At 43.1% G+C, this 12,300-nt stretch overlaps 1 protein-coding gene across 2 annotated transcripts in view; it reads right to left on the bottom strand.

The window, feature by feature from the left end:
* Positions 1-7,937, bottom strand: part of Znf449 (zinc finger protein 449) — a 17,556-nt gene extending 9,619 nt beyond the window's left edge. Inside the window, exons 1-3 of one of the 2 annotated variants that reach the window (XM_055617290.1) lie at positions 7,876-7,937; positions 5,776-6,223; positions 3,915-4,119 (exon numbers count right to left, since the gene is read on the bottom strand). In XM_055617290.1, the coding sequence (XP_055473265.1) occupies positions 3,915-4,119; positions 5,776-6,129 (559 nt within the window). In that variant the 5' untranslated portion in view covers positions 6,130-6,223; positions 7,876-7,937. Of the gene's footprint in view, positions 1-3,914; positions 4,120-5,775; positions 6,224-7,554; positions 7,624-7,875 lie in introns of those variants that run through there. The other variant, XM_055617292.1, reaches the window with a different exon arrangement.
* Positions 7,938-12,300: the final 4,363 nt, after the last annotated feature.

Below are 12,300 nucleotides of genomic sequence, written 5' to 3'. Positions count from 1 at the left end.
CACACACACACACACACACACACACACACACACACACACACACACACGAATGAAAGGTAATCAGACTGAAGCAGAAGACAGAAAACCTTTCATAAGGACATGATTTATATATAAACATCCTAAAGAATCTATCATAAGAAACAAGGTAAGTATGGTTGTAGGCTACATGGTCAACACACAAAAATCATCAGTAATTCCATATACTTTCAAAGGACAATCTAAAATACAGTGAATAAGAGAATTACACTGATAGCATTAATAAGACCAAATAATTTTTAAAAATTGTGTAAATGTAATCCTTTCTTGAGAATAGGTATTCAACAATAAACCTATGGACCTTTGGTCAACTGAGCTTTGACAAAGGTTGCAAGGCCATTCAATGCAATAAACAGGCTTTCTTACTTTCAGGCTTTTCATGAAATCATGTGGTTAAACCTAATAAACCACACACTAGTAAATGGTGGCCACTGTCACATGTTATTATATTGTTGCTGAAAATGGATTTAGTTTTTAAATCCAAGGATGAATAGGTGAATGATTGTTCTAAAATAAATAAGTCCTCAAATTACTTTACATTCTTCCCTTCATCAAGTGAGATTTTCTTTTTCCCCTGTAAGTGTGGGTTGGATCTATGACTGGGTTACAAACATGGCACATGTCTTGCTTTCTTGGAAATCATCTACTAAGAGGGAAGCCTGCTGCCTGTCGTGAGGATATGCATATAGAGAGGTTTCCTTAGCAAGAAACTGAGGGTTCTGCTAGCTCTCATATACTAAGCCAGACATACTATATCTTCTGGAAATTCCCAACTTGTAAAAATAGTATCTTTTTTTTTAAAAAAAGTACTCACTTCTTTCATTTTCTTCTTTAAGCTGTTAAACTTCAGAAGTGATTTATAATTGTGGAATATGACACAAAAGAAATACTATAGTGGAATGTGATATGAAGGATAAAAAATTGGAGCTTAAGAAAGAAGGTACTTTGCTTGCACATGCCTGTAATCCCAGTACTCAGGGATACAGAGGCAGGCGGATCTTTGTGAGACTGAGGCCAGACTAGTGTACAAAGCCAGGACAGCCAAGGCTGTTACATGGAGAAACCCTGTCTCAAAAAACACAAGAAAGAGAGAGAGAGAGAGAGAGAACTTCAATGATGATGTTCTCATCCTATATTCAGCAACTCACTTTTTTAAGCTCCACTATAGCTGGGCATTAAATATTACTTACACTATAACATTTAATATGTCAGGACTTTCTGAAGAAACTTAAGCTACATCTCAGCTGCTGAGATAACTCATCAGGTAAAACTGCTTGCTTACAAGCCTGAAAGATCTAATTTTGATTCTAGGAACTTACATGGTAGGAGAAATTTGACTCCTGCAGATTCTCTTCTGGCCTCCTCACATGAACAGACGCATACAATAAATAAATACAAGCATTTTAATTAATTAAAAATAATCTTCTCAGGCTAGAAAGATGGCTCAGTGGACCTTGCAGAGGACCTAGGTTAGCTTCCCAGCACTCCCATGAAGTACTCACAACCACCTGTAACTCCAGCTTCAGGGGATCTAATATACTCTTCTGGCCTCCATGGAAACCTGCGCTCACATGTACATATTCACATACAGAAAACACACACCCACACGTATATATAATATGTAGTTTTTAAAAAGAATCTTCTGGATACTTTACAGATGATATGTCTTTACATTTAGCCTTAAATTTTCATCTCTCATATCCTTTATCACACCAAAAGTGCATGTTCTTTGACATCTTTCATGTACTTAAAGTGAAATCTCATTAACTGAGTTGAAAAATCCAAAACATAGGCAACTGAAAATGTGTTCTAGTTCAGAAGCACTAATTTTGGACTCCACATTTCCAAAGTTATAGTTAGTACGGTAGTTTAGCTTTTATACCTACTGTCTCCTTGTCTTTCTACACCTAGTGTTTCTGACTGCAGGTAGTCTATAGTATTACAAAGTTCTAGGGTATCAGGCTTCACGAGGGAATTTTTTTTAAGTATTTACCTTATGTTTGAATATGTGCTACATGTGTGCAGGGACCTGTGGAGGCCAGAAGAGGGTGCCTGATTTCCAAATAGTTGTGAAACACTATGTAAGTGCTGGGAATCAAACTTAGATCTTCTGTAAGAGCAGTAAGGTCTTAAAACTGAGTGAGCCATCTCTCCAGCCCCAAGAGAAGGGATTCTTAAAGGTTTTGTTTTTGTTAGATCTATTTGCAGTTTCCACGTAAGTTCTTTTATTAATTTTGCAATTAACAAATGGACTTTAGTTAAATAAAAATGACTGTGGTTAAATTGCTAATATACATACACACTTTACATATAGCCCCTCAAACTTAATTTTTAACTGACAGCCTTTTCCTCTCAATAATCACCATGATGGCTCCTCTGCCCTTTAGCCCCTCACAGTGCAAATGCAAATGTTCTTTTTGTCCCTAGTGTTTCTTCTGTGCACGGTGCTTCTTTTGCTCAGACTACTCTCCCTCTTTACTTGCATTGCTTGCTCAGCAGGCTTATTCTGATTCCACAGGTGTTTACCCTAACCCCTTCCTCCTCTTAGTTGGTGTGAGGTTACTCTCATATGTGCCCCATTATTATCCTAAGCCCTCTAGAATTACTTTCCATATCGTAGTTGAATGTGTCACCTGCCCACCAGATTCTGAGCTCCAGGATGCCAAAGCTTGCCTTCCCACTTTATGTTCCCACCAGTCCCCAGAGTCTTTCCTGACTCTTCACAGGTGCTCAGAATGTTGGCTGAATTAATAAAAATGAAACTGTAAAAAGAAACTCCAGGCCTCAACTTTGTGCTATTTATTCATGCATCAGGCATTTCCATTTTGCAACGGATTCTTCCCACTGATTTCCATTTTGTTGTGTTCTTCTATTGTCTTAGTATTGTACAGTTTAGTCCAAGAGCCAACATGTTCTAACTGTGCCCATGGGAATAGGGGTTCCAGCCACACTTGAGCCAAATCTTTCATGGGGATGAGGGGAGAAATGGGGCAGAGAACCCCAAAAGGAAGGGAAACATAAGGGCATGCAAGTTATATGGTTCAGCCATCTTTCTCTACTGGACCTAGCTCCTCCTATAACTTACCTTGTACTTCTCTGGATTAAGCTGATGCAGGAGGTATCCTCACCACATTCTAGAAACACTTCTCTAGTTTGGAATTTTATTGACATTTTTTCACCCCCTATAAATAGCTGGATCTTTTTCAAGGATCTGAAAGGAACATGTTGTGAAGTATTCTACTCAAATGGGGCTTTTTATACTGTAAAAGCAACTGGCCCTTTGGGTCTTACATCACAGGCTCAGTTTGGTGGACAGCTGTGTCCTCACCAGAGGATCCAAACTCTCATGAAAGGTTTTCCCAAATAACATTCTTGGTAAAAAGCCCCTTGGACAAGGCCATCACTAGAACCGGCTCCTAGGGACATTCTATGCAAAGTGTATCACTCCCTGCTGTTCCTAGAAAGAGATTTGTCCTCTTGTTCTTCTTTTTGTTGTTGTTGTTTTGTTTGTTTGTTTTAAAGATCTTTTTTAAAGGTTTTATTTATTTATTTTTATGTATGAGCGCTCTATCTGCATGTACACCTACAAGCCAAAAGAGGGCATCAGATCCCCAGTGTAGATGGTTATAAGCCACCATGTGGTTGTTGGGAATTGAACTCAGGACCTCTGGAAGAGCTGATAGTGCTCTTAACCACTGAGCCATCTCTCCAGCCCTCTTGTTCTTCTTATCCTCCATTTCTTTATGTCAGTGGTACACTGTCATTAGGACATTCACATTTCTAATTCAAACTGAAAGCTTCAGTGCTCTTTAGCTCTCAAACAGAAGCACACATACAACTAAAAAACAACAAGAAAACAAAATAAACCCTTGCCTTACCAGGATCCAGAAAGGACTGGCATTCTCCATCAGCACTGAAGTTCAGATCCTGAGGCCCTGCTTGTGGAATCCAGGCCTCTGGCACTGGGGGCTCCTGAACAGGTTCCATTACCTGGAGTGCAGGTGACTCCAGGTGCAAGTTGGTTGGCATGGGTACTGTTCCAACTGGTGCCAGTTCTTCCAAGAGCATGTCATCCATGTCAATCTGAGAGAGAGGCCAAAACACATCACTCCAAAATCTAGACTCACCTGGAAGTAAAGCTAGTTTTACCACTTTAGAAGTCAGACATTCCTCACCAACAGTATCATGAGCCACACCTGTAGCTTTAAAGTAACCCAGGGGTTCCAGCAGAAAATGCTTAAAAAAAAAAAAACCTAGCCAACCAAACAAAAACAAAAAAAGGTATGTTGACTGTACTGAGATAAGCTTATTACAAAATATACAAAGTGCCAGAATTTCAAAAACAAGCAATACAAATAATTACTAATGCTCCTCCCTTTGTACAAAGTCTCTGTGGGGAATATGCATTTCACACTCACAGCTGATTCCAGCTGCACTGGCTACATTCTAAGAGCCAGGAGTGGCTTGCGTTTCTTGAGATATGTAGGGCATGCCCAGATCTCCCAAAGACAAAAATCTTTTATTTTCAGCAAAACTAGGAAGATAATGAAAACTATTCACCTATACTGCTGGAGGGATGCAGGGACCTCTGGTAAGTTCCTATGGAAGCCACTACTTGTATTCAAGTCAACAGCTCCAGCATCCCTCATCCCAAACCCAAGGGTTTATCAATGTCAGGTAGAAGTTCTTACTACTTCCTTGTTCAGCTTGCCCAGTGCTTATCTATGCCTTCCCTGAACAGAACCTTCAAGAGGTGGCTCTTAATAGAAGCCAATATGCTGGCAGGCAATGCTCTGCTGGAACTTAATGACCCAGAGATGAGCACATCACTTAGAATGCAGGGATTTGCCTACGCTCTCCCAAACAGGAAACTTTTTCAAACCTTCATGTAGATGAAAAGAACCTAGCAAGAACAAAACGCTACTGACCAGGTAGAAAGCAAACATCTTTTGCACAGTTTAGCACTTTTGCACAAATAAGAGAAAACTGCAGAATTTATTCCCATTTACCAAGGATTTAAAAAAAAAATTGGCCACTTTGTAAAATCACATCACCAGGGACAACACTGTTCATGCACTGACTGGAACCTTGGTCAGAATTCCTGATTGTCCCATCACAGTAATTGAAAGCAGAAGGGCTGGCATGTGATCACTTTATGATGTCTTCCCATGAAATGAAGAACAGACACACTAGTAGAAAATACGTATTAGTTTACACTAAACTATGTTGCCTTCCTTTGCATTCTTTCTAGACTCTTCTTGACTCGGTTTCAGCCAGATCATTCCAGAACCAAATAACAAATAGTTTAGAATGTGTGGGCCACATTTCCCCTATCCTCTCCTCCCTTCTTCTGTTTGGAAAAGCAATTCATTAACAAAGTAAAATCCACACCACAAACTTACAACTCACAGTTAATTATAGTGTGACAGGAAGCAGCTAGTGAGCCATAGTCAATCATTGTTAATTGTGATTAAAGTTTCTAGATAAGCTGTGCTTGTCTGCAAATTCCATTTAAAAATAGCAAATGGGGCATTCTCATATGTGTGTCATAGAGAGTGCACAGGGTCAAATATAGTGGAGACCCTCAGACCCAGATGCTGATTCCAACAGAACATTGGAAGTCTCCAGAGAAGTCTTGGGGCTGTGCAATCAGAGCCAAATTGTTGGCTACAGACCCAGCAGCCTGGGTATTTCTTTTTGTTCTCCTAAAAACAGAGATCCCACATTTTTTTTTCTCACCTGAGGTTCTGGTATTTCAAGCTCTCTCTGTAAGTCTTCAATGAGTGACACAACTCTTTCTCTATTGTCTGGGCAGTGCTCCCTCACCCATGTCTCTATTTCTGTGGGCAGAATAGTTAAGAACTGCTCTAGCACAAGCAGTTCCAGGATCTGCTCCTTAGAACGCATCTTTGGCTTCAGCCACTGACAGCAAAGCTCCCAGAGTTTGTTGAATGCTTCATGAGGTCCAGCAGCTTCTGTGTACTGGAACTGCCTGAATCGCTGCCGGAAGACTTCACAGTCGGTGTCATACTCTTGCAGCACAGAGCCCTGATTCAAGGAGGCCTGGATTGCACAGCCCAGGGCCACAGCCATCACCTCTTCTAGAAGCTTATAGTGTATCTGGAGTCTGTGTCTCAGATTCCAGGGTTTTTCTTCTCTGTAATAATCTGGGGGGAGCCACTTACAGCTGAAGGCAGGAAAACATGAAAAGGAGAAAAAGCAATGGTTACAAGATGGCATACTCACTGCCTTTACCTTACTTAGTTTTGCTTTCTCCCACAAAGGCTTCAGAGTCTTTCTAGTGGGTTTGAAAATCAAATCAAAGCTGGGAACTTAAGTTCCCAGAAGAACATTTATAGGCACAGTCAACTGTACATACAATTTCAAATATTTACAAACTCTTGAGTTCACCCACATATCCTCTAGATTCTCTCCTAGATGACCATAATAACATACAGTATTTTAAGTTTAAACTGAAAATTCTGAGAAACTGAAATTTTCAATTTCTCAGATATACCAGATAAAATTTAAGGTGTTCAGTAATTACCAAAATCACATCTCTAATATCTTACAGTGACAGGTAAGAACTCTGCTTTTTTTTTTTTTTTTTCATAAGCCCCCACTGATCTACCAGTATTTAGTCCCACTTAGTCTAATTCCAGGTCGATTTTTTTTTTTCTGAATGGAGATTTCAAAAGAAATGTAGGAGGAATAATACAATATTTCTGAAATAACTAAAAGTGGCAATATATTTTTAGTGCTGTCTCAAAGGCACAGGGTTGCTCACATGGGCCCAGGACCTGCACATGCATATACACTAAAGATCCCCTCTCTCCCTGCATTTGCTGAGGCAGCTCTTATTTAAGATTCTTGAAGACGATTAAAAAAAAAAAAAAGTCCTAAATCTCTTTCCACTCAGTCAACTGAACTGAAACTGACTTCATATGACCCGTTACCGTGACAGTAACCTAAACTTCTGTGCCAGATGGATTTAGGCATAATTTGCTATGTAATCCTCACACCCAAATGCCTCTGTCTGCAACAAGCACATAATGATAGCATCAACTTCATAAAAATATCCTTCGAGGACCAAATGGCACAGAAAGTGAATAGCAGCGTGCCTGGCACAAGGTAAGGACTCAAGTGAGTCCTTATTGCTGGTCAAGCCTCCTTCATAGGAAGCTTCTAGTTTCCTGAGCCCAGGCATGAAACCGTTGCTGGAGGACATCCAAGGATCTGCAGTCTTTTGGCTGTGGACCCACTAGTTAATCTTCTCCAGCCTCACAGCTGGCTAGCCTTCCCCTGGCTGACCCAAACCCTTCCACCACGTCTACCAGGGAAGCGACCCTCTAGGTTTCCTTTCCTGGGCCCTACCTAGTGAGAACTTCACTTCATTAAAGCACAGAGTATTTCTCCCGCCTCAAATCTCCCCTCAGTGAATCCACCCTCACAGGGCCTACCCATAAAGCAACCTTAAGAAATGAGGGCACTTGGGGAAGGGACAAGAGTGACATGTACCCGAAAAGCCTAAAAGCTGGTTTAAAATCCGATGCCAGTGTTAGGGACTGGTCCCCAAGGGCTCTCGGATGTCGATGTCCAACCACCCAGATGGGCACTCCCAGCCCTCGAGGTCTCCCACAAGGCCTGGTCGGGTCGCAGGAGAGGCGGAGGGGTCCCTGAACGAATAGGGGCTCACCGCTCCTCCTTGCTCCTGGGGCCTGGCACCCAGAGCACAAATGAAATTTGCCAGTTTGCGTGGCCCCAGCCTGTGAAAAGAACCCCGTTACCCGCGCCCGCGCCCTAGGGACAGCCACGCCCTCTGGCCGCTCCGGGACTCACCGCCTCTGCGCCCACGGTTCTCCCAAGCTCACCGGCAACTGGTCAGAGCGCAAGCGCAGACCGCGTCGAGTACTACATCTCCCGGCAGGCTCTCCGCTGCTCTCCGCTCTTATAGCCTACAAGGATGCTGACGTGGGAATGGTTGGGACTCGCCCAGTCTTCCACCTAGCTTCAAGCTGCTACGGAAGAGCTCCCATTTCCGGTCTTATAGCTTCTTGGTCCTAGGGGATTGGGTGGGACGAGCCCCGAGTAGTGAATTAAGTAAGGACTTCTTCTCCACAGCTTTAGAGTAATCAATGCAGGTGGGGGAACATCTTCATTTAAAACAGCCATGACCTACTCAGTGATTCTTAAGCTTGAGGGCGGGTTTTTGGGAAAGCAATTTTAAAATTCAGATTTCTGGGCCCCACACGACACCCTGATGTCCTGGAGAGCAAAAGAGCTTAGAGCTGAGGGATTCGTATTTTAATAAATTTGGGGGGAGAGGGAGGAGTGCTGACTCTCATCTGTCTTGTCTGTGTGTCACAGTACCCTTGAATATATTTCTTAGGTGTGTTTTTTTGTTTTTTTTTTTTTTTTTTGGTCTTGAAAACTTGGAGCTTCCATCTAGTGAACCCCTCCAATTCTTGTCCACCTCCAATAGTCCTCAGTGGTCTCTGGAGTTTTATGATTAGCCCTCTGGCATTATTTCAAGTTTTCCAATTGGTTCCCTGCTGTTCCCTTCCCTGGAAGCAAACTTTCCCTTCTTTGTCAGCAGGGAGTTGTGGTGAGACCTAGTCCAAAGGCCACTAGATACAATGGGGTGGACTGGCAAAACGTGCTCATTTTGGTTCCAAGCTGAGGCTCCTGGCCTGTGGGTAACCAGATTTTTGGGGCCAGGATTTTGTCTCTGCTTGAGAACCTGAGTGGATTCAAGATAACAAGGAAAAGGCTGCCTGTTCTTATGCCCCCTTGAGGATCTGCTGGAAGCAGGACAGACATGGGAGGAGTGGGGTTGTTGGCAGGCGCTGAACACAACTCCACCCAAGCCAAAGTAGTTCTCATCAGCTGAGGGCTGGAGTTCCTGACTCTCCATTCCTTCAAAGCCACTCTTACTTTCACTCTGGCCCCAGTCACCGTTCACAGTAAGAATAGCTAGCTGATTTTGACCAAGGTCTAGGGAGCCTAATGATTCTTTTGTGTCTGAAAACCAAACAGAAAGGACAATAGGATTGTCAAATGGACAGGCTAATAATAAAATCACAGTTATGCATGGAAGCACAACCTGTCTTCACTGGACCCAATATCCATCCTAGAGGCTGGGCATGACCGTGCAGGCTTTTAATCTCGGCACCCAAGGAGGTAGAGACAGGTGGATCTCTGTGGGTTTGAGGCCAGCCTGGTCTACAAAGCAAGTCCAGGACAGCCAGGGCTACACAGAGAAACTCTGTCTAAAAAAAAAAACCAACAACAACAACAACAACAAACAAAAACGAGAGAGAGAGAGAGAGAGAGAGAGAGAGACTATTTTTTCCCCTAAGAAAGCCTTAAGCATTTTCTGAAGCACTGTCATGACTGCATTCAGCCAAAGATGTGCATCATGGAGCAGGGCTGAGACTGCTGATGCCAGAGAAGTTAGTTCCTGACCATCCTGCTCTGGGAAATCTACAGCAAGATGCAGGTGCTGCACTCAAAGAACTGTGAAGCAGCTACAACTCTTTTTTTTTTTTTTTAATGTGTGATTTGTTTAGAGACAGCTTGGAAGGCTTGGAGAATAGGTTAAGAGGGAAAATATCTCTGCTTCGAAGTTGGCTCCAAAGTCTGAGGCAGTTCTATTTGTTGTCTGGGTTTCTGCATTCATGTTGTTGTTGTTCATGGTTTTTGTTTTTGTTGCTATTGTTTTCTTTTTCTTTTTTCTGGGAATTGGTCCTGGGGATTGAAGCTATGACCTCATACATGCTAAGTAAGCACTCTACCACTTAGTTACATTCCCAACCCTTGTCTTCTTTCTTTTTAAAGATTATTCTTTGAACATTCAGAAGCAGAAAGACACACATGGTATATACTCACTTATAAGTGGATATTAGTCATATAATATAAGATAAACATACTAAAATCTGTACACCTAAAGAAGATAAGAAAGAAGAAGGACTCTAGGGAAGTTGCTCAATCCTCATTCAGAAAGGCAAACCGGATAGACATTGGAAGCGGGAGAAAACAGGGAACAGGACAGGAGTCTACCACAGAGTGCCTCTGAAAGACTCTACACAGCAGGGTATCAAAGCAGATGCTGAGACTCATAGCCAAACTTTGGACAGAGTGCAAGGAATCTTATGAAAGAAGGGGGAGATAGAAAGACCTGGAGGGGACAGGAGCTCCACAAGGAGACCAAGAGAACCAAAAATCTGGGCCCAGGGGTCTCTGCAGAGACTGAAACTCCAACTGAGGAGACAACCTAGAACCTAGAACCTCTACTCAGATGTAGTACATGGCAGCTCAGTGTCCAAGTGGGTTCCCTAGTAAGGGGAGGAGAGGCTCTTTGATCACCTCTCCTTGAGGAGGGGGCAGCCTTGTCAGGCCACAGCGGAAGATGATGCAGCCAGTCCTTATGAGATCTGATAGGCTAGGGTCAGATAGATGGGGAGCAGGACCGATCCTATGTGTGGACTAGGGGAGAGGCATAGGAGGAGAAGAGAGAGGTGGGTGGGATTGGAAGGAGATGAGGGAGGGGGCTACAGCTGGGATACAAAGTGAATTAACTGTAAAAAATAAAAATTATTCTTTGAAGATTTCATACCTTGATACAATGTATTTATATCACATTATCCATCCACCATTTTTAATTGACATATACTAATTGTACAAAATAAAGCTTTCCTAAAATAGACATCTGAAAGTAGATGGAAGGAAGGAACTGGGTGGGAGAGAGAATAGAGAAGGAAATGGAGGTTGGAATGGGGATCAGGTGTGGGGAGATGGGGGAGAGAATGGAAACTGAGAAGGCATCTCTACGATGGAGGAGGCTCCTGGAATTCAATGGGAGTGGCCCCAGCTGAGACTCCTAGCAGCGGGGATGGGGATATGGAGCCTGAAGTGGCCACTTCCTGTAGCCAGTTGGTACTTCCAGTAGACTAAGAGTGACACCAACCTACCCACAAAACCTTAGATCAAAAATTTGTCCTGCCTGCAAGAAATGTACAGATAAGGATGGAGCAAAGATTGAGGAAATGGCAAACCAAGACTGACCCAACTTGAGACCCACCCCAAGGGAAAGAGCCAACCCCTGATACTATTAATGATACTCTGCTATACTTGGAGAGAGGAGCCTAGCATAATTGTCCTCTGAGAGGCAGTCAGCAGCTGATGGAAACAGATGCAGGGACTCACAGCCGAACAGTAAGCTGACCTCGGGGAAGAGGTGGGAGGAAGAGTGGGAGGAAGAATAGAAGGAGCTGCTGGGGTCAAGGACATCACAAAAAGACCTACAGAGTCAACCCACCTGAGCCCATAGAGGCACACAGAGACTGAAGTACCAACCAAAGAGCTTGCATGAAAAGAAAAGCATGAATGGACTGTACCTAGACCCCCCCCTACACATATGTAGCATATATGCAGCTTGGTCACCATGTCCTAACAATGGGAGTAGGGGCTGTCACTGACTGTTGCCTGCCTGTGGATCCCTTTCCCCTAGCTGGGCTGCTGTGTCAGGCCCCAGTGGGAGAAGATTCACTCAGTTTTGCTGAGACTTAATATGCCAGAGTGGGTTGGTAACCATTGGGAGTCGTCCCTGGAAATGGGGGTAGGTCGTTGTGAGTGCAAGACTGGGAGGAGAGGAGGGAGGTATAGCCTTGTCCTGGACTCACTTTGTAGACCAGGCTGGCCTTGAACTCACAGCCAGCCTCAGCCTCCCCACTGCTGGGATTACAGCTGTGCTGTGCACCACCGTGTGTACTCAGTGTACATTTTGATCACCCTACTGATTCAGTTAATACTTAAGTTATCAGTAGCTAATGTTGGGGTTGGCAGCCTGCTTTTCCTCTTGCAGAGAGGAATTAATTACGAACTTTAAAATCATTGTTCGTGGTAAGGCTTTGAGGTCATTCTATCAATGGCAAAATAGCTTATCTGGTGGCAAGGAATAGGACTTGACTCTATTGGAAGAAGGAAGGGGGGAAGATAAATGCCACCATAAGTCTTCTCTCAAAATTCTCCACATGTAGTCACATATGTATAGCCCCATGTATGCCTCTGCCATTGAAAAACTGGGGCCATTTTTTGTTGTTGTTGTTGTTGCTGGGGCCAGAGGGTTAGATTAATTCTGTTGAAACTTTGCGGACAGTTTCCCATAAACAAGTCATTTTTATGTTGAACTGCATGGTGATGATGAGTGAGGGCATGAAAAAAAAAAACAAACAAATAAAACAGCAGCTCTGGGCTATGAACAGA

This window comes from Psammomys obesus, unplaced genomic scaffold (assembly GCF_907164565.1).
Source record: "Psammomys obesus unplaced genomic scaffold, mPsaObe1.curated_primary_1811, whole genome shotgun sequence".
Classification (NCBI taxonomy): Eukaryota; Metazoa; Chordata; class Mammalia; order Rodentia; family Muridae; genus Psammomys; species Psammomys obesus.
The sequence above is the reverse complement of the archived record's forward strand: the minus strand, read 5'-3'. Positions and strand labels throughout refer to the sequence as shown.